This window comes from Hippoglossus stenolepis, chromosome 2 (genome assembly GCF_022539355.2).
Source record: "Hippoglossus stenolepis isolate QCI-W04-F060 chromosome 2, HSTE1.2, whole genome shotgun sequence".
Taxonomy (NCBI): Eukaryota; Metazoa; Chordata; class Actinopteri; order Pleuronectiformes; family Pleuronectidae; genus Hippoglossus; species Hippoglossus stenolepis.
Window position 1 is genome coordinate 16,802,340 of NC_061484.1, and position 22,951 is coordinate 16,825,290.

General features: G+C 43.0%; 3 protein-coding genes across 6 annotated transcripts; 2 read left to right on the top strand and 1 right to left on the bottom strand.

Annotated features, from left to right (window-relative positions):
* The first annotated feature begins 698 nt into the window (after positions 1-698).
* LOC118100566 (zinc finger and BTB domain-containing protein 5) lies at positions 699-7,713 on the top strand. Its single transcript, XM_035145836.2, has 4 exons — positions 699-1,211; positions 2,177-2,390; positions 2,585-3,457; positions 3,861-7,713. The coding sequence occupies exons 2-4, from the start codon at positions 2,181-2,183 to the stop codon at positions 5,019-5,021; spliced, it is 2,244 nt and encodes a 747-aa protein (XP_035001727.2). The 5' UTR covers positions 699-1,211; positions 2,177-2,180; the 3' UTR covers positions 5,022-7,713.
* An 84-nt stretch (positions 7,714-7,797) lies between these two features.
* On the bottom strand, positions 7,798-10,736 carry grhprb (glyoxylate reductase/hydroxypyruvate reductase b). Its single transcript, XM_035145954.2, has 9 exons — positions 10,521-10,736; positions 9,866-9,999; positions 9,710-9,782; positions 9,441-9,557; positions 9,248-9,336; positions 9,045-9,149; positions 8,346-8,481; positions 8,140-8,270; positions 7,798-8,027 (listed from the first exon to the last, which is right to left on the bottom strand). Exons 1-9 carry the CDS (start codon positions 10,673-10,675, stop codon positions 7,906-7,908), a joined length of 1,062 nt encoding a protein of 353 aa, XP_035001845.1. The 5' UTR covers positions 10,676-10,736; the 3' UTR covers positions 7,798-7,905.
* Positions 10,737-12,086: 1,350 nt separating this feature from the next.
* uba6 (ubiquitin like modifier activating enzyme 6) lies at positions 12,087-22,768 on the top strand. Of its 4 annotated transcripts, none has more exons than XM_035145809.2 (32): positions 12,087-12,168; positions 12,678-12,769; positions 12,880-12,974; positions 13,073-13,101; positions 13,809-13,903; positions 14,053-14,164; positions 14,758-14,838; positions 15,145-15,267; positions 15,366-15,489; positions 15,800-15,903; positions 16,000-16,062; positions 16,550-16,626; positions 16,787-16,853; positions 16,965-17,108; positions 17,306-17,452; positions 17,542-17,622; positions 17,717-17,794; positions 17,906-18,087; positions 18,435-18,540; positions 18,661-18,750; positions 18,845-18,925; positions 19,027-19,155; positions 19,239-19,290; positions 19,404-19,467; positions 19,566-19,635; positions 19,715-19,786; positions 19,877-20,000; positions 20,094-20,287; positions 20,479-20,606; positions 20,706-20,793; positions 20,908-21,002; positions 21,140-22,768. In XM_035145809.2, exons 2-32 carry the CDS (start codon positions 12,729-12,731, stop codon positions 21,279-21,281), a joined length of 3,078 nt encoding a protein of 1,025 aa, XP_035001700.1. In that variant the 5' UTR covers positions 12,087-12,168; positions 12,678-12,728; the 3' UTR covers positions 21,282-22,768. The 4 variants fall into 4 exon arrangements, with proteins under 4 accessions (XP_035001700.1, XP_035001682.1, XP_047197996.1 ...); XM_035145791.2 differs by having other exon boundaries at positions 12,089-12,164; XM_035145800.2 differs by lacking the exon at positions 12,087-12,168 and adding an exon at positions 12,188-12,288.
* The last annotated feature ends 183 nt before the right edge of the window (positions 22,769-22,951 follow it).

Consider the following 22,951-nt stretch of genomic DNA (forward strand, 5'->3'; position numbering starts at 1 on the left):
ATTAAAATTGACAAAAAGGAAAAATTTAGGCCACATGAATTCAGAAAGGAAGGTTTTTCAAAATAAAATAGTTCTGTGCAATAAATTAAGTGATATTTAAAGAGTAACTTCCCCACACAGCTCTGAGCCTCACTCCACCCTCTGATCCTTTTTGAAACATGATACAAACTGGGCATGGGTCTGGGGGGGGGTGAGGAGGGTGAGGGAGACAGGGCCGCTGACCTCTTCAGGCCAAAAATAATGGAGAGCGACACAGATTCATTGAGATAGATGATAAGAAAATGCTGCTTTGAATCGCTGGTCATATTAAGAAATGACCACCCAGAGAAGTGTGGCTGAAAACTACCTGGGCTGAGGAAGAGGAGGGTTCAGAGGCAAATTGACCAAGTATCACTTTAGAAATAAGTAATATAACAGTGCTGCATTAGAAGAAATACTGAATACTCTGATTCTGCAAGTCATTGCAATCCTGACAATCCAAATAGATAGATCAACAGACAGACAGACAGACAGTCATCAGTCAGACTGAGTGACTGACTGACTGACTGACTGGTTGGTTGGTTGATTGATTGATTGATTGATTGATTGGATGGATAGATAGAAATATAGCTAGATAGACAGACAGACAGACAGACTTTGCTGTAAGATAGTAGAAGGATGAGGAAGTGGCTCTGGTGGGGAAACAGCGCCACCTTGTGAGTCTGGAAGGTAAAAGCCGTCTGCACAGTGACTGATGGGAGAATTCATAAAGTGAAACATTGTCTCCCTGCAGAGATCGCTTTACAGCCCGTGTCCGCCTCATTCACGGTTGCTATTATGCCCGACTGTGCCTGGGGGAGGACACCGACAGATGCGTGAGACAAGCGGTCACGGAGAGGACACATCCCCGGCAGCTCACATCCAAACACAGGAGGACACAGCGCACACTGGATCGCGGGTGGGGGGGGGGACATGGCGTGTGACCGCTACACAGACCGTGTTAGCAGCCTGAAATGTTAGCTAGTTTAGATCTGAAGATACAAACAGCAGTTTGTACACAGGGGAAGCGGCGCAGCCAGAGCCAACCGCAAGCTAATGCTAGCGTTGTAGCTAACAGGCTATTTGCTGGTGTGCAGCCAGCTAACTTTAGCCTCTTCGGTATCTCTGCTCGGGGCCCGGTCCTCTTCTTCTTCTTCTTCCTCCTGGGACCGACGCTTTCAGGATAATTCAAGGTAACGTCAGACGTCAGCAGCTCCATATTGTCACCGTGTGTTTGCTCGTTCAGCTACAGTAGCTAACTGCTCCTGTGGCAGCTAGTCCAGACTTGTTAGCTGTGTTGTATTGTTTTTATCATTATTATGCATAAATTCAGTGTAAACTAGCTACTGTGCATTATACAGTGTTTCTTTGAAGTTTGTCCCTTTACAGTATGGATTAATAACCCCACTAGATAGATAGATAGATAGATAGATAGATAGAATTTGTCCCTTTACATTATGGATTAATAACCCCACTGATATTTTAGTTCCCCCTCACATTACTGCCTTTGTCCCACAGCTGCAGACTTTGATTTGTTTTACATCCTCACATCAGCACCTCCTCTAACAAACCTAGCAAGTGACAGCATCTTCACCTGTGTTACCCCATCATTACTCCCATGTACTCTGTCCCCCTGACAGTCTCATCCCAGGCCTCCATCGCCTCAGGCAGCCTGCTAATGTTATCTTTGCTGTCACATAATCTGTTGATTAGTTACCACGTTAAACGTGTAGTCAATAAATTGGGTGAAAAAAACATCCATCACAATTTCCCAGAGCCCGAAGCTGCATGTTTTGTCTTATAAACGGTAAAGGATGTAACCAATTTTTACATAATCACGTGTATCACTTTTTTTTCATCGAGATCTATGAATTATTCATTGGGAAAATGTAAAAAAAAATGCCTTTTGGTCTTCCCAGACCCAAACTGCATCTTTCCACCAGGTTTCGTGGATATTCGTTCAGATGTTTTTGTGTAATCTTGCTTACAAACAAACAAACAAACAAACAGACAGACAGGATGTAAAACATAACCTCTTTTGTTGTGTTTGATATCTGACAACCCATCAAAGGATTCAAAGAAAATCCTGTTTATCAATGCTGTGTTGATGTGGACTAATCAACTCTTTTTTTTATATACTCTTTTTTTATGTATTAAGGGTCATGGATTTCCCGGGCCACTTTGAGCAGCTCTTCCAGCAGCTGAACTACCAGCGTGTCCATGGCCAGCTGTGCGATTGTGTCATCGTTGTGGGGAGTCGACACTTTAAAGCCCACCGCTCTGTGCTGGCGGCCTGCAGCACTCACTTCAGAGCCCTGTTCACTGTTGCAGAGGGAGATTCGAGCATGAATATGATTCAGCTGGACAGCGAGGTCAGGATCGTAAAAACCTTGTCAAAGGCAGTAGCAATGTAGTATAATCTTAATAATTTATAATGATGACCGCATAGAGGGTGTGGAAGAGTGTAATCCAGTTAAAACATGGACATATTTGACATATTAAATTCAGTTTTGTTACCGTTTAAAATAGCACAGACGAGATCAAGCAGATATTTGTGTGATTGCAGGTGGTGACGGCTGAAGCTTTTGCTGCACTGGTGGACATGATGTACACGTCCACACTGATGCTGGGGGAGAGCAACGTCATGGATATCCTCCTCGCTGCCTCACACCTGCACCTCAACAATGTAGTGAAAGCCTGTAAACACTACCTGACAACACGTACGCTGCCTATGTCCTCCTCATCGGACAGACCCACACATCACCACCCTCAGCAGGACCAGCAGAGGCGCAGGCAGCAGCAGCAGCAGCAGCAGCAGCAACAGCAACAGCAGCAGCAGCAACAAGCAGATTTAGCAGTGAACCCTACTCTAGCAGCTAATGCTAACCTTGCAACAAATGCTGCCACAACAAAGTTGCAGCGCTCCTTCCTGTTGCAGCAGCTCGGACTCAGCTTGGTGAGCTCTGCTTTGGGTGGGATAGAGGAGGATGGGATGGGAAATATAGTTGGCAATAGAGAGGTAGGACAGAGAGCCTCTTTCCCAATCCGGCGCTTCCACAAACGCAAGCCCTCCCTAGCACTGAACCTGTCAGAAGAGAGACCCAGGCAGAGGCAGCGCCCCTCAGCCCCTAACCACGGTTTGTTGGGAGAGGAAGGGCTGAACGCAGAGCGGGAGGAAGGAGCACTCCTGTCCCCGGACTCCCACAAGATGGGGGACGAATCAAAATTAGATGCTGGCCTCGTAGGGATCTCCCAAGATGATCCTCAGATGCCCAGCCAGTCAGACAGTGGACACTGTGGGGGGGGGAACTTGGGGAGAATGCAGGGAGGAGTGAGCAAGGAGGAGGATATGGATGACCATGACCACCAGGACAACAGGTTAGCGGTGAAGATTAAATCAGGGACCGAGGAAGAGGAGGCTGAAGAACAAGAACAGAAGGTAAATCTGTGGCTTCTTGTTTTTGAAAACTTGCAGTTGACCTCATGCAAGAACATTTTCACGAGTTTTCCAAGATGGATCCACCAAACTGTTAAATGCGCAAACTCGGACGAGGTGCACGTCTGTGGAATTAGATTTTTTTCACACTATACAAATCTAAATTTCTGTAATTCTAGTAACCATATTTATATTAAATACAGTATTTTGCTGTCTATGAAAAATTAATGAATCTGTTTGTAAGTGCGTTTTGATCCTGACCATCACAAAATCATTTAACTCATATCCAAATCACTCTGCTCTAAATAAGCTGCTGTCCTTGTAGGCTCCTCTCGATTAAAATAACCCCAAAACATCAGAAAATCAATATCTGCTTTAGTTAAAACTGGTCCTTTGCTTCCCACAGGTGGTGGTTAAACGAGAGCCGCTAAGCTCGCCTGAGCCAACGGATGAAATCAGTGACGTGACATCGCAGGCTGAGGGCAGCGACCCGGCCGAGCCTGGATGTCCAGAGGAAGAGGGGAAGGTGGAGCTGAGCCCAGAGAGCAGCGACCGCAGCTTCACCTCGGAACCCCAACCCAGCTCGGACTCTCTGCTGCAGCCCAGCTCCCAGCTTCTCATCAAAAGCCACATGGGAGGAGGCGCCGGAGGTTTTGGATGTAACAACGGATCAAATAGCAAACCTGGTTTCAGTATTTCTAGCTTCCTTAGCCCAAAGGATTACGGAAGTGGTGTTGCAGGGTTGGTTACAGGAGAAGATAACCTGCCCAACACGACAACTGGGGATGCACATCACTTCCTGATGAGACAGGATGCTGCTGGACCACCTGGCTCTGCTTCTTCTTGTCTTCTGCAGTCCCCACTCAGTGGTGAGAGTCGCAACAGCTTTGGAGACAACTTGCAGCATGATTCTCTATTCCTCCGTCCCCTGCACGACAGTTTGGGGAACCCCAGAGGAGGTGGAGGAAATATGAGTGGAGGGCATGGAGGGTTTGAGCCCTTTGGTTTGGACTTCCAGCGCTCCAGTCTGGGGCTTCACTCTCTAGGGCAACCCTCACGAGGAGCCGGAGGAGCCGGAGGAGCCGCCACTGCTTCTCTGGGCTATCCAGGATACAGGCGTATTGCCCCCAAAATGTTGTCCGGTATAGGAGGAGAAGAAGGTGTAGGCGGTGTTCTTCAGGATTCTGCCTCTTCCTCCTCAAGTCTGGCAAGTCCCCTGCTTCTCAACGAGAGCGGTGGGTATGACATGAACAGTGGCAGGCCCACCTCCCTCCCGCCTCAGCTCACCCGTGCTTCAGCGGACGTCCTGTCTAAGTGCAAGAAAGCTCTGTCCGAGCACAATGTCTTGGTGGTCGAGGGAGCTCGGAAATACGCCTGTAAAATCTGTTGCAAAACCTTCCTAACCCTGACTGACTGCAAGAAACACATCCGTGTCCACACAGGTGAGAAACCCTACGCCTGCCTCAAGTGTGGGAAGCGCTTCAGTCAGTCCTCCCACCTATACAAGCATTCCAAGACCACCTGTCTGCGCTGGCAGAACAGCAACATGTCCAACGGCCTGATGTAGGATTGGGAGTCAGAATATAAAAGTCCCTAAAAATATCTGAAGCTGTGACAGACCAGTCAGATCAGCTGTTATGTTCAAACTAACCAGTCCTGATCACAGACCAAAGACAGGGATGATGATGTAATCATCATTTTTTTTATTTTGGAGAAACCAGTAATATCAAGTCAGTAAAAGTATCTGTAAAGACATTTAACCTGATGGAAGAGTGTAGGGATGCAGGACATGTATGTATTGCTATTGACTGATAGTACCTTTGATGTAAATTGTAATCTCTCCCATATGATTAACAAAAAAGCAAATGGACTTAGTATTATATGATCTTGGTCAGCGGTTTTGTGTTTTTAAAAAAATGTCCATGTCTGAGTGTTTGTAGATCAGAGGCAGCTGTGAATGGACGTCATGTAAATTGGTGCAAGACATAATTTCTGTATTTACTAAGAAAGGTCTTCTTTCGTTTACTCAATGTGCAAAAGGTAGATAGAGTAAGAGACCAGGATAAGAACAACAACAGAAAACAATTCAGCATTTTAAAACAGCTGCATTTTTAACCACCTTAGTTAATATTTTAACATGTTTGGTAGCTGGCAAATAATTCAGTATGAAGTAACAGGGCCTTCAAACTTTCCATGACGACAGGAGTAAATGTCTTACTTTGATAAATATGTACCTGTGGATTGCCAGGTCCAATTTGTGGAGCAATGGGACCTTTACATTTTTCTGATCACATCTTGCCTCGGTTTACAGCTCAAGCTATTAACATTGAAGTCCCTTTGGTTAAGGAAGCAAACAATTCTGATGATTGAACTTGCAGCATCTTTGCATTAGCAGCAGGATCAGTTCTGTGTTTACTGGGCATTCCAGTCTAATTTGGAGAAATGCATAATATGATATTGTATCATAATGCTACGATAATACTGAGATAACGACTTCACAGAAGAATGTACATGCACCTTATTTTGTGTCAAGATGTGCAAAACTGGTTACTAATAGTTAACACTTTCTGTATTGGTTCCTGACTAGTAATGACCAGAAGAAAAAGTCAGCTGTGGCCAATCACATTTACTGACTGTCCATCATCTGTGTGCGTGTGCGTGTGCGTGTGTGTGTGTGTGTGTGTGTGTGTGTGTGTGTGTGTGTGTGTGTGTGTGTGTGCGTGTGTGTGTGTGTGTGTGTGTGTGTGTGTGTGTGTGTGTGTGCAGTTTGTGTCGCCTGAGTAAACTGTTTACAGGATAAAGAGGTTCAGCATGTACTGAAAAAGTGCTTTGGAAATGTAAATATTGCACATTTGTGGTTGGATTCATAATTTTGCTCTTGGAGAAGAGACAAAACAACTCATGAACTACTCAACGTTGTGTATAAGTTTGCTACTGTACTTGATATCAGTGCTTTATAAATGTCTCTTTTTACATCTAATGTTGCATCTGTTACTAAAGCACTTAGACAAATCATGCTCTTTTATAACTAACATGTCTACTGGAATGTTAAACTATTTGAAAAGTCTTGCCGTATTGCAATTATCCAACTCTACCTGCTCTGTTACTTCACCTTTATGTTGGATTGAAGTGAAGTTTTGCTCCTCTTAGCCATACACAAATTCCACTTGTGCGCAAAACTTGAACATCATTGAATATTTCACATGGGGATAATTTAGAAACAAAAGATTTTTTACACAATCATTTTTTACATAGATGTAAATGTAAAAGGAGTTTTCTTTACCCAAATATACTTTTAATGTCGACCTTTAACTTGATTGGTACTGTAAGTTTCACAAATATTGTTCAATTCAGAATTTATTTTGTTTTAAGATTCAAAAATGCCACACATCCTTAGGAGGAAACCTAATTTTAGTTTAGTTTATAGAAAATAATATCATACTAAAGATTTTAACTTTAACCTAACTGAGAATGTCTGACTTCCAGCAGGTTGTAAATAAGAGCAGCTTCCCTGGTAATTGAATGTCCATGCAGTGTTGTTAAGTTCTGTTTTAGTGAACTGAAAAGAAAAAATAACTTCAAATATGCGTTTTTATATACCTGATTGCTTGCTATATCATGTCTCTTACACTGTCGGAGAGTTTCACGTGGTCTTTGATTTTCATTTGCTTTCCCCACTGTACTGTAGAGTCATTGCACTGTTAGCCTATAGAAAATGACAGATTTTAAAGTATAATCTTAAATAGAAGAGAAATTGCCTCTTCAGATGTTCTCCCTCTAAAAAAAAAAAAAAGGTAACCTGCGGCCTGCCCTGTAAATCTCTTCACTGTGGAGTAAGGTCGCTGTTGCCTCCTCTGTCATGATGGAAAGAGCAGGCTGTGATTTGTAAAAATTATGAGGTGAAGGAAAACTCCTCCAAAATGGCTTCCATGTCTCACACAGTGGCCTATTAGGAATTCAAATGCTGCTCCACCAAAGCTGTTGATGTGAATCTCTGAAAAATGCACTGACTATATTACCCCTGTATGAATATGCCAAACTTTTAAAAAACAAATTGATTAAGAAAGTCACTGCCTTACGCCCTCTTATCTTGAAAAGCTGGGCTTTTGTTGATATGCCAAACCTGAAGGATTTCTGTTTTTATTCCTGTATATCTAACGTTGTGTAACCATGAGTGGACTAAATGTTTGAAGGCTATGAAGATTGTATAGTATGTTCAGTCGTTGTATAGATTGAATTAAAAAAAAAGATGAAAATTATTTTGTAGCTGGTGATATTTTTATGAAAAGGCACAGAGATCCTATAAGTGACGTGTCAAAAGTAAAGGAAACAAGGGCATACTGTTAAAACTGGTCAAATCTACTGGTTTTATTTCCCTTTTTAAATTAACTAGGTAGGTGGAACTAATGGTCCATCACTCAGCCAGTTCTCAGAGTGGAACCACCGTCTTCTCACAGCTTGAGTTCTTTGATCATCGGCTCACCCCGCAGACCGAGGAGGAGGTTGTTTGCCGCCAGGGCAGACATGGCATTACGGGTGGTGAAGGAGGCACTGGCAACATGTGGAAGAATCACTGGGAAGAGAGGATTTAAAAAAAGACTACTTATTGGAAGTGAGAGTTAATGATACAGAGAAAAATTGCCCAAGTGGGATAATAAAAGGATGAAACTGTGTGATGGACTCACCGCAGTTTTTAAGAGTAAAAAGAGGGTGGGTGATGGGAAGGGGCTCAGGGACAGTGACATCTAAACCAGCTCCTGCAATCTGCCCGGTGGACAGCGCCTCATACAGGTCGTCCTGGTTCACTACCCCACCTCTGACAAAGAGAGCACGCTTATAACACAGGTACAGCTCTCGGTGGACTCTTCTCATTCACAGGCAACAGTTTTACCTGCTGGTGTTGATGAAGATGGAAGTATTCTTCATCTTGGAGAAGAGGTTCTTGTTGCAGATCTCTTTTGTTTCTGGCGTCAAAGCGCAACACACGGCCAGAAAGTCGGACTGCTTCGCCAGCTCATCGAAGGAGACTACGACCAAAACAGAGGCTTGATGATGTCACATGACACAAAACGTCTGAGAGCAAACTCATCAATATCTCTAAGATGAGCACGTGAAAGGTCAAAAGGTTTGAAATTATGTGAGTGCAGTAAATCTCAGGTAAACCTCAATTCACCTTGTTGAGTCTTTGACAGAAAATGAGGAAAAGCACAGGTTTTACTACAGACGTCAACAATGTAATCACCAAGTCCTGACAGTGTACCAGGGCCATGAACATCGAGCAGCCTTTGTTTATTGGATCACTACCTCCCACGTGGAGGTTATGTTTTGAACATGGCCTAAGAAAGAACCCATCAAATTTTGACGTGGGTTTGGAATTATTATCACTTTCTTTAACTTTTCCCAATTTCCATGGGAATAATACATGGGTCTTAATAAAAAAATTCAGGCACATTTATGGAACCGATTTCTACAAGTGTGAGCAATTTGGTGGACTGTTCCAGGACTGTTGAGTAATACCTCCTACTGTGACATGTCAAACTTCCTTCTGTGGATACAAAGAAAATGCTGACATCATCAATCTGGTCCTTACCATACTCTGCATTGATCATACTGGCCAGCTCAGGCCTGGGGACCACGTCCGTGTAAATGAACTTCTTTACTTTGAAAGGCGCCAGACGCTCAGCGATGGCGACACCTTTGAGAACAAATTCACAGTGGAAGAAGTCTGAGACTGAAAGAAATTGCAGTTTTGTTTGATAAGCCTGTGTACCGTGTGTCAGACACTGTGCTCACCGATCCTCCCCAGGCCAAGAATACCCACAGTGCTGTTGGCCAACTCATGTCCACACAGCCACAGGGTTCTCCATGTGCCCCAGCCACCTCTGACACAAGTGAGAGAGAGAGGGGTGTTTGTGTTTTTTAAAATAACATCTATGAATGTTTGCCTGGACAGGTTTGTCTGTGTGTGTGTGTGTATTAACATTACGTCTTGGCTTCATGCGTGGCCTCTATGAGCCTCCTGGAGGTTGTGAGCAGCAAAGCTACAGTCAGTTCAGCGACAGAATCTGTCAGAACATCAGGAGTATAACCTACACGGATTCCTCTGGAGAGAAACACAGACATTACAAGAATCTTTTAGGAGCTGGAAACAATGACTTTTCTTTGGTTTTGTCCCTTTTTAATGGAGATATTGGTCAGAAACACAAGTCTACACACAAATCAACACTTCTTAATGGATGTGTGTTAATCGATCACCTTTTCTTCAGCTCCTCCAGAGAGAGATGGTCAAAACCCACTGACATAGTACTAAGGACCTTCAGGTTTGGACCTGCAGAAATGCATCACACACAGAAACACATGCATAAATAGAACCACTGTACGTTGCATGAAGCTCAGGGACTGTCCTCTGACCTGCGGCGTCCAACAATTCTGCATCAATCTTCTCAGTCAGCACGCACAGCAGGGCATCAACACCTTTGACCTTCTCGAGCATCTCCTGCCTGGGCACAGGGAGGTCATCTGAGTCCCACAGCTGGAACTGCACCCTGGGAAAATAGAAGCCATGACATGTATGCCAAAAAGTGTCTCAGGTGCTTCAAATCTGTCTGACAGCTGCAACTGTTTCCTTCTGATACCTTCAAGCACACGTATTAAAACACAGTAACTTGTCCAGTCCACCTGCATATGAGCAGGTGAAGCAGTGACCTTCACAAAGGAAGGTCATTGGTCAATAGTGGTGCAGAAAAATATAGATACTTTACACAAGTATAAGGGATTCTTCATTTAAAGCCCTTGATTTACAGCATTTATCATATATAGTGCAGGCCCTCACAGAAATACTGGGACTTAAAGGTAAAGTGAGCTGTCTTGTGGGGGAATACCCCTCCAGTTACATGTCTTATCAGCCCAACCTCAGGGCACACGTTAGCAATTCTGTTTACTCAGAGTAAATGATGAACTTTACCAAGCAGACGTTCAAACTGCACAACTCTATCACAGTTAAATGAGATACAGCAGCCAATTCATTGCAAGAAATAGAGTTTAAGTGATGTAACAGGACACTCACTGTCCAGATTCACGCAGGATCTTCAGACCCTCGGGTGGGATCTGTCTGGTGATGTATACCCGAGACAGGGTGGACATCTCTCTCTGCATGTTGCTTGTTAGAGCCAGTGGAGTAATCCGCTGGAGCCGACGCAGTGCCATGCGACTGGACCACATTGCCAGGAGGGAATGAATCTGTTGGCAAATGTTGGAGAGATCGAAGTGGCACTTTGGAGTTTGGCGTCCGTTGTGTGCATGAGCATGATTTTGGCTCCAGTTCAGTGGAGGGGTGGTCCCTGTGTGTGTCTCTGACCAATATGATGAGAGGGAGGGTGTCTCTAAAGTCTGAGGTCAAGAGGTTTTGTCCCAAAAAAAAAAAAAAAAAAAGGCTGAGTAAAAAGATCTTTGTCCTGAAATTTAAGGTTATTTCAAAATCACAGATACACAAACATGAAACAAACTATCACACACACACACACACACACACACACAATGGTACATGAGACAGCTTGTGTTTTTGATACATTATTGTCCACCTAAGTAGGATGTCAATGTTTCACTCGGCTGTTGAACTTTGTTCCTATAAACACTGAAAGCTGTTTTTTGTTCTGTTTTGTCTCTCTAGTTGGATCTGGTTCAGAAATATGTCCCTAACAGTTAAGCACTGATGTCCAACACGGGTAAATACACGAATATATAAAAGAATAGGAAATAGTTTTTCTCTTTTATTTTGATTCAGGTATTTCACAACAATGTAAAATATAGTCTTGTGTCTTTGTCATTCTTGTAATCAACCAATAATTAATTAATTAAATTGCTAAAATACTATTAACAAATAATACTACTAGTATTGAACTTCATAATTGCTGCCAACTAAAAGTGTGTGAAAGTTTCTGCTTAATGGGGCCAACAAATTGGGGAGAGTTGTAAAGTTTTGCACTTATGGTTGATTTGTTATGAATTTTCAAAGTTTTAAACTTTAGACGGTTGTTGTAGCGCCACCATCAATGAAACGTAGAAGACATGATGATGGCCCCAGCAGGATATACAGTTTTTGGACAGGCGATCGTGTGAAAATGGTTTATTCTCTGAAATGCTAACATATTTAATTCAGTGATTAATATTACTACACTTACCGAAATAAATATAAATAAATAAATAAGATAAGATATGATAAAACTTTATTGATCCACACACACACTGAGGAAATTCAGTTGTTACAGCAGGTCAGAATGAGGTAGACAAGAGAATCAAAAATATCTTTAAAACACAAAAGAATAAAACTAAAAGATTTACATAAATACACCTTTCACTGTAGTGGTTTGTACATAAGTGTTATAAAGCAGAGTGGAGTAGTAAAGTGCAGTGGCGCAGGAATATATAAATATAAGGACATATTGTGATGTGCAGAAACACAAAAGTTAAATACAATTGGTGTGTAAAGTCATGGATGGAAAATAAGAATATCCACGAGTAAAGTACTGTGTGTGTGTGTGTGTGTGTGTGTGTGTGTGTGTGTGTGTGTGTGTGTGTGTGTGTGTGTGTGTGTGTGTGTGTGTGTGTGTGTGTGTGTGAGACCTCGGTCATGTGATCATGGTAACCCGGAAGCAGTCCAGGTTTTAACCAGTCGCAGCCATTCATTCGCTGTAGCTTGTCGCTCATACTGGCAGGTGGCTTCCTATGATTCTTTCTCTTCTTTAAAGACAACATGAACAACGACTTTATCTGAACGCTTTCTCCGATCAGACCGGACACGTCTTTCCTCTGCGGGGGGTTATCTGTAGCCTAACGTGTGTGTCATCACTTTGAACGAGTTTATGACAAGTGTCCTCCTCTTCCTCGCCACCGGCACCCGGCAGCGGTGGCGCTCCTAGCTAGCTAGCTAGCGAGCAAGCTAGCTGTAGCGAGCTAAACCTTTTCTCAGCACATTTCCTGACTAAACCGGCGGGAGCTAACAGCTAGCGTCCCTGACTGTCACAACGCGTCGCTGTGTTAGCCCGTGGTTGTCTGTGTAGCTCGTAGCGCGGCTGACAGCTGTCAGGTCAACAACGCGCAGAGTGTGACTCAGTTAGCATGTTAGCTAACCGGCAGCGGGGCGTTGTTTTTTTTTTCCATCTTAGCCGCTAACACTGACTCAAATCGTCTGTGACCACGGTCTGTGTTTCTATTTGTCTGACAGGTGCGGTCGTTCCCTCTCTGACACTCGGACCCCCCCTCCTCCCCTCCCGGCATGGCTGCAGACCCGATGGAGATTGACGACTCTCTTTACAGGTGAGTCTTCCAGGTGTACTCTGTTATTGTTGCTCCAGAAGCTGCAGATCACGTCGGAGTCCGGGCAGGAGATGACAGTGTTGTGTTGTGCTCCTTCCTTTCCCCTCCAGTCGCCAGCGATATGTGTTGGGAGACAGTGCTATGCACCAGATGGCCCAGTCGTCAGTCTTTCTCAGTGGAATGGGAGGACTGGGAGTGGAGATAGGTAACCATCACAGCACTTTAAAGATATTCAGCAGCATGTATTCATATAGTTGTTGCCAACTGATTTGAGGGTGATTAACTTGATTTCTGGTTTTACAGCAAAGAATATCGTCCTGGCCGGTGTGAAGGTACGCACCCTCACTGAAATGTGATTGTCCAACAAATATATAATGTTTCAAAGTGTCCGATCAGCCCTGGTGTTAACATCTGTCCTGAGTTATCCCATCACAAGTGATCAGCACATAGTAGAGGTGTGAATGCACCCGAATGGGTCCTGAGATCCGATCACATTCTGAGGTGGTTTGGGACTCGTGTAGCCACATATTTTCGCTGAGTGAACGCAAATGCGTCCTGGGCCACATCTAAAGGAACACGCCTCCTCAGCTCACGCCTCTAACCCACTACAGTTTCACAATTCATCAAATCTATTTTTACCCCTGTCGTTGCCCATATATGGAGTTGTTTGTGGCCACAATATCAACACTGACGGCCACCTAACGATTGTTCCTTTTTGTAAATTGGTCAAATCTTACTTCACAGCAGATCTGCAGCTCATTGATTCATTCATCACCTCCTGACTCTTCTTGTTCTCTCTCGCTCACACTGTCACACACACACACAACCATTGTTCTGGGTTAATATAATATAATTTGACGTATGTGTATTTGCTAATAGAGTGGGGAAGTGAGACACATTCAGGGCCCATTTCAATACCAGGTGTAAATAGGCAAACTAAGCGCAGGACGGATGATTATACCAGGTCTGATCAGGACCTTTGTCCTTCCAGTGCCTTAGCTGTAGTCTCTGTGTACACGTGTGCTCTGTGTGTGTACAGGCAGTCACCCTTCATGACACAAAACAATGTGAGACCTGGGATCTGGGCTCCAACTTCTTTATCCGCAAAGAGGATGTGTTGAACAGCAGAAAGAGGTAATATACAACATACATCTGGACGGACTATACTCGCATGGAGAAATATCACACACTCACACGCGGACTGTGATCTTTATATACAGGCAAACCCTTATACATCTCTTGTTTGCTTAGATTGTTTAATAAAAGTTTTCATCCATCCTCAGGGTGGAGGCGGTTTGCCCTCGGGTCGCAGAGTTGAACCCCTATGTTCATGTTGACATGTCCTCCTCTGCCCTGGATGACAACACTGATCTCAGTTTTCTTAGCCAGTATCAGGTAAGACATTTGTGAATGAGTTGTTCTTAGTCAGTCAGTAAAATAGTTTTCCTGCAGGCCCCACTGTGACCAATGTGGAATCACCTGTGGCTTAAACATACAACTTCATTCTTTTTTCATTGACTGGACTCCAGGTTTACGAATGTCATTAGCGAGCGATTTCCAACCATTGTGAATGTTTGTTTGAATTATGTTTTCAATATGGACAAGAAGAAAACAATGCGTTGTGTGTTCATTCAAATGTATTTGGTTAGAGATCTAACTACATTGTAATCTATAACACATAGATGGAAATAATACCAAAGGGCTCACTTACTTTTATTTGCCCCTGCATGTTATATGTTAATTTGAAAAATGCTTTAGACCTGAAATGTGGCTGTAAAGCTTGTTGTTTTTATGTAGAACATAATCTGTGATCAGTTTGGATTCATAAAAGTCTTTCTCAGTGGCTCTACGCATCACCTGTTTACTTGTTAACATTTTCTTGTATATTTCACATAACCTTAATTAACATCGGCTTTGTTTTGTCCAGACTCTGCTGCAGACTGAAGGTAACATTTGATCTCTGTCTGTCTGTCTCCTCTCTCCTGCAGTGTGTGATCATGACCCAAGCCAGGTTGAACCTACAGAAGAGAGTAAATGAGTTCTGCCACTCACAACAACCCCCCATCAGAGTAAGTCTGCAGTCATTACAGTGGTTCTACCTCACAGAGCACGAGTTAACGATGTCTTGTGGATGTGGAACACACAAACAGTCATGTATTTATCACTACCTGTATTAGGGCTTGAAAAAAAGTCAAACATTTTGCGCGCACACCCCCTGCCATGCACAACACGAGACGAAACCTGACTGAGGAACGATCCTGATCCTGATCATCGATTAATAACTAAATACATGTGATCGTGAGCGACAGACACGAGCGGACAGACATACACGCTCCTGTAAACTAACCAGACTGTTGCATTTTCTTCCCTGCCAGTTCATTGGTTGTGACGCCTACGGCATCTGTGTGCGGGTGTTTTGCGATTTCGGGGAAGAGTTTGAGGTCTCTGATCCCACAGGAGAGGAGCCCAAGGAGATTTTCATCCAAAGTATCAGTCAGGTAGATTTCTGCAACATGTAGAATTGGCATTTTGTTATTCTAAATTTATTGTTACTCTAAACATTAAACAAATCCTCTCTTGACTCTTTCCCCTTTAGGACAGTCCAGGAGTGGTAACATGCATGGACAACCAACCCCACGGCCTACAGACCGGCCAGAGTGTTGTGTTCAGAGAGGTCAATGGCATGGCGGAACTCAACGGCACTGCACGACAGGTCTCAGGTATTATGTCAACATTGCAGATAATGATTCCAGTACATTAAAGTTTTTTGCTGAGCTTTTTCTGTAAGTGTATTATTGTAAATCTATTTCACCAGCATACCTGAAAAATCTGAGATGCAACCAACATTAAGAATATAGTCGTAATATTTATTTGACGTAAAACCAATGCTGTCTCTTTCATTTGTGTCCAATTTTGAGTTGTTCCAAGAGCAGATTTGATGAGATTTTCTGTATTGGTGACAAAAGTACAGTGATCTAATCTAAGCGATGTTTGTTTCTTTTTTTGGTGTGTGTGTGTGTTTGTTATCAGTCCTTTCCCCTCATAGTTATGCAATAGGAGATACATCCCAATTACAACCATATGCACATGGTGGTTTCTTTTTCCTGGTGAAAACCCCTAAGACATACACATTTGTAAGTAGAGTCACATCAAACATCACAGTTGAACCTGAAAACAAACGTGTGTTTCCAGTTGAACATCCTGAGCACCTTCGTATTTTTATATTTCAGGAAACGATAGAGAGGCAGTTGTGTGATCCTCATGTCCTGACACCAGACTTCAGTAAACCAGAGGTGAGTGTTTGAAGCTGTTCCTGGAGACTAAATTGCGAAGTGAGGTCAGGGGGCCAGTTAGATTTGACCCAGTTCTACAGCAAAGCAAACATGACACATCACTAAAAAGCATAAACACTGCAGCATGTCCTACTCCACAGGATAAGTTTGGATGCTCAGGAATAATGGAGCCATAATAACTGTGGGATCCATACATGGTCAAAAATGTAAGCATCACATTATATTAAAAAAGTAAAACAAGCACACATGTGGACAGGCCAGTAACATAATCTGACTTCTTAGTTTATTCTATTCTATTTTTATATTAACCCTCTTATTTAGAGTTGTATATACGAGTGAAGCCAGAAAAACGATCACTAAGATTACTAATTAATTTAGTCTTATTATGTTAACCAAGCTGTGTAATATATACTCAAGTTAGCAAATGCCTATTATTTTTGTAAAGCCAATTGTTTTCTCACAATCTTTTCTTAATTCAACCTATCAGGCTCCTCTTCAGATCCATGCAGCCATGTTGGCTTTGGACACCTTCCAGGAGCAACACAGCAGACTTCCCAGCATCGGGTAAATTCAGTATTTCTCTGCTGCTCCCTGTCTAGATCCAATCTGCTGCTATTCTTTCTGTACTCCTGCACCTGAGGATAGCATTGGTCCTGGCTGTGGTTTTCAGTGTGTTGAAATGTTTCATGTTCAGTTGTGAGCAGTTTTACTTTGATGCCATCAGGTGTTTACAAGATGCTGAGGTTTTACTGAAGCTAACTGAGGAAGTGAACGCTACTCTGAGGAACAAAGTGAGTCTTCTCTTCTGTTTTTATATCCCTGTGCTTGAATTTCCCTTTAATTCCCAGCAGAGATGAACACTCATTGCTTTTCCTTCCTCCTCTCTCCTTCTTTCCTCCCAGGCTCCTGTTAATGCTGAGCTGGTGAGCTGCCTGTCGAGGACGGCGATGGGAACTCTTCCACCTTTAGCTGCAGCTGTAGGAGGCCTAGCCAGCCAGGAAGCTCTCAAGGCCATCACAGGGAAGTTTGCACCACTACAGCAATGGGTAGGTCACCAAATTTTAACAGTAGATCTTGTTTTCAAAGGCCAAATGTTGCTTTTACAGTTCAATAGCAAAGTCTATTCCATTTCTATTGCAACACATTTATGGGAACTATTAACTCTAATAGCTTTTACAAATATTTCTTCAGCATTTTGCATCTTTTTTTATATAACTTAACTGTTAACTTTATCTCTGTTCAGTTTTACCTTGATGCCATCGAAGTTGTTCGGCCTCTTCAGTCTCTGACTGCAGAGGAGTTCATTCCCAGGGGCGACCGGTATGACGGATTACGAGCTTGCATCGGTGAATCTATGTGTCTTGAACTGCACAAGCTAAGAGTCTTCATGGTAAGACTCTCTCAGCATGTTGATGGTATCTTTTGTGTTGCATTAAGTTGAAGGTTATGTTTGAGTAAATGTCATCTCTTCTCTTCCAGGTCGGCTGTGGTGCCATAGGCTGTGAGATGTTAAAAAACTTTGCTCTGCTTGGGGTTGGATTGGCCAAGTGCTCAGGAGAGGTGGGCATTCGCTCCCTTTTTGTTTGCTCTCCTCTGTCTTACTGCATCTCTACAATTTACTGAAACTAACTAGACTGCATCTGTCCTTCCTCAGGTGTGCGTTACAGACCCGGACCTCATAGAAAAGTCCAACCTCAACAGGCAGTTTCTCTTCAGACCACATCATATACAAGTGAATACACATCCTTTTCCACCTCTGTACCCTCAATATTAAATTACATGTATCACAGAACACTCACTATGCTGTAAACACACTCACACTCCTGTTTCTTCTTTGTCTCAGAAACCGAAGAGTACCACAGCGGCAGAAGCCACTTGCGATATCAACCCCGAACTGCAGGTGGATGCTCACCTCAACAAGGTGTGTCCGGCTACTGACAATATCTACAGTGACTCCTTCTATTGCCGCATGAACCTGGTGGTCACGGCGCTGGACAACGTGGAGGCCCGGAGATATGTAGACAGGTTGGTGCAAATGTTAATGTAGTGTTAATGAAGTTCATCTTCAACTTCAACTTCAGACGGTAGTGCTATGTAAGCCCTGCAAGGTCCAAGACTATTTGGAACACTAGGTGGCGTTATGAGCAATGTTCAGTCCATAAATGAAAATATATTTTTTATAAATGTGACAATAAAATGAAATTAAAACCTGCCTTAATTTCTTTTATCAGTTATGTAATTTATTTTAAAGCTCAAAAACACATTACTGTGTTCAGTATCTGTTCAAAGCATTCAAGTAATTGTACTTCCTGTGATCTAATGACATTTAGCCAAGTACTGATGTTGTGTTTCTGCATGCATTTAATTTTCAGTCGCTGTGTATCTAATCAGAGACCTCTCCTTGACTCTGGTACCATGGGAACTAAAGGACACACAGAAATCATTGTGCCAAATTTGACAGAGTCCTACAATAGCCATGTGAGTGTGAAAGCATATTTTTGTTCTTTGCTCCAGTTTTGTTCCTGCATTGTTCATCTCCAGTGACTTAACAAACACAGACTTTACTCTAAGTACAATGCTTAAACGTATATCTTCCAGAGAGACCCCCCAGAGGAGGAAATCCCATTCTGCACACTCAAATCTTTCCCCTCTGTCATCGAGCACACTATCCAGTGGGCCAGAGACAAGGTTTGCTTTTCTGACCAAATCCCTCTTTAATTTTCCGCAGTATTTGTCTGTGTACCATCCTAATTTAGATTTTTATTTCCATGGGTTTACGCAGTTTGAAAATGCATTTGCCCACAAGCCCTCCGTGTACAACCTGTTCTGGCAGACGCACTCCTCGGCTGAAGCGGTGCTACAGGTAAGACTTTGTATAGCATCAAGCATCAAGTTTTTCTATAACCTTTTTAATGTAATACAATAAACATCGATTTGAATGATCATTTGTTTGTGTGTTTGCAGAGGATGCAGGTAGGGGATAGCCTGGAGGCGTCATTTCAGGTCATTAAGCTGCTAAGCAGACGACCTAGCCTATGGGAACAATGCGTTGCTATAGCCCGTCTGAAGTTTGAAAAGTATTTCAAGAGAAAGGTAATAAATCGCTACCTGAAAATACACACTCATAACATGGTGCAACATGATAACCGTTGTTTTCTGCTGTTCTTTTCATCCAGGCCCTACAACTGTTGTACTCTTTCCCCCTGGACACAAGGTTAAAAGATGGAAGTAAGTTTTTATTAAACACACATTTGCCTCTAAATTTATTTCACAGTAATTTCCTATGTGTAACTACAGTATAAAATGTATGTACATAGTGAAATCTTTGTCCTCATCCTTAGGTTTGTTTTGGCAATCCCCTAAAAGACCTCCAGCACCCATTGATTTCGACTTGAACGACTTTTTGTAAGTGCTGCATTATTTCATATTACACTTCAAGCCTCTTTTTTTATTTTGTGTTTCACATCTGAGCCTCTTGCCAAACCCACCTCTGTTCCCATCAGGCACTTCACTTTCATCATCAGCACTGCTCGGCTTTTCGCAGGGATTTATAACATCCCATACTCAGAAAAGGTAGGTCAACTGCACTCAAGCACACACTGTCTCAAATACACTTAACCCACTAATTTGACTAAACCTTTCCATCTATCAGGACCTCTCCAAAGAGGCAGTGGCCAGGATTCTCTCAGATGTCAAGATTCCTGAGTACAGGCCTTCAGAGAAAGTAAGCTCCTCCACTCATCTGCTCCTTGATTTCGGAATGTAGAACAAGGAATCCTGAAGTTGTTGTTTGTTGTGGATCTGTCCCTTCCAGTGTATAGAGACAGACGAGACGGTAAGGAAGCCTGATCAGACGAAGATGCCTCAAAGCAGTCATGAGGAGAGGGAGGCCATCACACAGCTAGAGCAGGCCATAGCTGCTGACCGCGTCACCCCTGGTACATGAATAATTAATAAATATACACTGAAGATGTTGTATTACTATTATTATTATATCTCGTGGTAACTCCTATGTGTTGATCTCTCTGTAGAGAGATTGCAGATGCGGCTGCTGCAGTTTGAGAAGGACGATGACAGCAACGGCCACTTGGACTATGTCACGTCAGCATCTGCGCTCCGAGCGAGGATGTACTCCATCGAGCCGGCCGACAGACTCAAGACCAAACGCATCGCTGGCAAGATCATCCCTGCCATCGCCACGGCAACGGCTGCTGTGGCTGGACTGGTGAGAGCAGTGTCCCAGCACACTTTGTCTGTCTTTCCAAGAAGTGTATTCAGAAAAGGCTTGAATTTACAATTCACAGACATGCATGTTTGAGATGTTGCCATCCTGTGTTAATGATTGATCATATGATTTCAGCATTTTTGTTTATTTGCTCTCTTTATATGTTTTTGTTTGTTTTTCGATGTACTCAGGTGGCCCTCGAGTTGATCAAGGTGGTTGGCGGCTACGGGTTTGAATCTTTCAAAAACTGCTTCTTTAACCTGGCCATCCCTGTAGTGGTGCTCACCGAGCCTGCACCAGTCAAACGGACACTCATCAGGTAAGAGCTAACGTACACTTTTAGCCACCACACCTCACTAATGCTGCATCACCACAAAGTTCCAGTTGCAAGCTGACAGTTGTGTGACGTCTTTCCCAGGGACGACATCTACTTCTCCATCTGGGACTGTTGGACTATTTTTGGCCATGAGGACTTCACTCTGTCTGACTTGATAAATGCCGTGAGAGTAAGAAACATTACTCGTATTATACTGCTTTAGATTATCCTGAGGTTTTTGACCACTTATTTTAATGTATCTTAACTATGGTGTCAAATAACATGTTGATGCTTTTTATGACAGGAGAAGTATGGAATCGAACCCACTATGGTTGTCCATGGTGTGAAAATGCTCTATGTGCCTGTGATGCCTGGACACTCAAAGAGACTGAAATTGACGTGAGTGCTTTACCTGAAAATAAGTCTCTTTTTCTCACCTTGATCTTTGTTCAGATTTAGTTTTTGTGCTGGAAATGATTCAGAAATACACCTGTTGTCTACAATGTACCGACTGTTTTAACTCTGACTCTCTGCAGGATGCAGAAGCTGATCAAGCCATCAGTGGACCGCCGCTATGTCGACCTGACGGTGTCATTTGCTCCGGAGGCAGATGGAGACGAGGACCTCGCTGGTCCTCCCGTCAGGTACTTCTTCAGCCGGGATGGAGAGACGCCATGACACCTTTCAAAGAGTCGTCCTTAAACCTCTTGTGTCCTTACTTCCCTTCCTGTAAATTGCTGTGCCCCAGTAACCTGGGCCAGGGGCCAAGAGCTTTCCCTCAGGATGTTATCTGACAAGGGCAAAGCTCCTGGCCCCAGCACAAGCCCTCTCCCCCTGTACTTCATGGAGCAAGAAGAAGCGAGTCCTGGTCCCAGTTTTTCTAGCCAGTGGAACAAGAGGCGGCTCGAGTAACATTTAACTGTACCTGTGTACATATATTTTCTCTGTTCTGTTTTCTACTGGTGAAATGCACAGCTCTGCCTGTGTCGATGCCTTAATTGATAAATAACCTCTTTCTGTTTGTGGCAGTGAGTCTGACTAAAAAGTATGTTTACAGAAACCTGCATACTCCCCAAATAAAGACCCATGAGTCTCATATCTGTTTTAAATCTGCTCGGACTGCCGGAGCATTGAAGTGGATTTGTAGGCATCGTGTCTTCTTCTTCCTCAGAGTCCTCTGCTTGGGTTTGAACATATTGCTGACAACAGAATTATCCAGTTGTCAGTCATCTCTCCTCATAGCAACAGGTCAAGCCAGTATTTGTTGTTTTTAAATTAAAGGTGCATCAGGTCAGTGGACAGTGATTGTTCTCTTTTCATCATCACATTGAGTGCATCATAAAAACACCTGTATATCACGAGGTATTGCTCAAAGGTTAAAGGGCAACACACACCGCTGCATCTCGATGAGCTTCATCATCATCGACTCTTTGCCTCCCAGTCAGCTGATGCAGGTGATGTGTGGTGCACTTAACAATGCGGGTCAAACCACCTCTAGTTGTAGCTGCTCGTCTTACCTGTTTCATTAGGTAACCACTTCGTTAACACACTTGGGAAAACCATGTTAAATAATAAAGTTCAATGGCTGTTTCTCACACAGACATTTTCTGGAATTACTCTTTTAAAACACCTTTTTTTTTTAAGAAAACAAATTCTTTGCTGTTAATGTATTTCTTGCATTTGTTTATGGATGTGTGTGTCCATGCCGTGTATTTATTTACTTCTCATTTTTGTGTCAAACTGAGCCTGTGTTGAGCTCTGTTGAGTCATGGTTCACTGGTTAATCAACAGCTGGAGGTGTACGTCGCCCTTCTGTTCAATTTCAGAAGGCTGTTAAGAGGACTTTGGAAGTGGTCCTCATTGGCCTGTGCAAATTAACAAAAATGTTTATGTAGCTTTGAATGGAATCATTAAATAATGAAAAAATCCAGTTTCTATAATTAGAGGTTATCAGACATATTCAAGTCTCTGACAATTACCAGAGATGGTGAATTTCTCTTGGCAGAAGAAAGTGTCTCTCATACTGACAACACTTCTTGTGCAGTGAATGTCATAAGTGTAAAACAAAATAGTTTTAATGAGCTACAATGATAATGATGTATGTTCTTGTGACAGACAACTCAACCAATGGTCCAATAAAATGTGAGAATTCAGGACGTCCTCGAGACAAGCGCCGCTCCAAGTCTTTGTTTCGTTTAAAATTTCATCGTAGAGCTGAAACAAGTCGATCGACAGAAAAATATAATTTAAATTCTTTTCTGATCGATTGTTTCGGTCTAATCTCTTACATTAGAAGTTTTGCTGCTTCTTTGTCATATCACAGTGAACTGAATATTTTGTTTAAGTGA

Bases quoted from the DNA above. Each gene is read 5' to 3' on its own strand.
- LOC118100566 (XM_035145836.2), top strand. From the start codon at position 2,181: ATGGATTTCCCGGGCCACTTTGAGCAGCTCTTCCAGCAGCTGAACTAC. The intron at 2,391-2,584 runs GTCAGGATCGTA...GTGTGATTGCAG, and splicing joins TGATTCAGCTGGACAGCGAG to GTGGTGACGGCTGAAGCTTT. The intron at 3,458-3,860 runs GTAAATCTGTGG...TGCTTCCCACAG, and splicing joins CTGAAGAACAAGAACAGAAG to GTGGTGGTTAAACGAGAGCC.
- grhprb (XM_035145954.2), bottom strand. From the start codon at position 10,675: ATGTGGTCCAGTCGCATGGCACTGCGTCGGCTCCAGCGGATTACTCCA. The intron at 10,000-10,520 runs GTGAGTGTCCTG...CTATTTTCCCAG, and splicing joins ATCCTGCGTGAATCTGGACA to GGTGCAGTTCCAGCTGTGGG. The intron at 8,028-8,139 runs GTGAGTCCATCA...CTCTCTTCCCAG, and splicing joins TTTTACTCTTAAAAACTGCG to TGATTCTTCCACATGTTGCC.
- uba6 (XM_035145809.2), top strand. From the start codon at position 12,729: ATGGCTGCAGACCCGATGGAGATTGACGACTCTCTTTACAG. The intron at 18,926-19,026 runs GTAAGACTTTGT...GTGTGTTTGCAG, and splicing joins CGGCTGAAGCGGTGCTACAG to AGGATGCAGGTAGGGGATAG. The intron at 20,001-20,093 runs GTACATGAATAA...ATCTCTCTGTAG, and splicing joins TGCTGACCGCGTCACCCCTG to AGAGATTGCAGATGCGGCTG.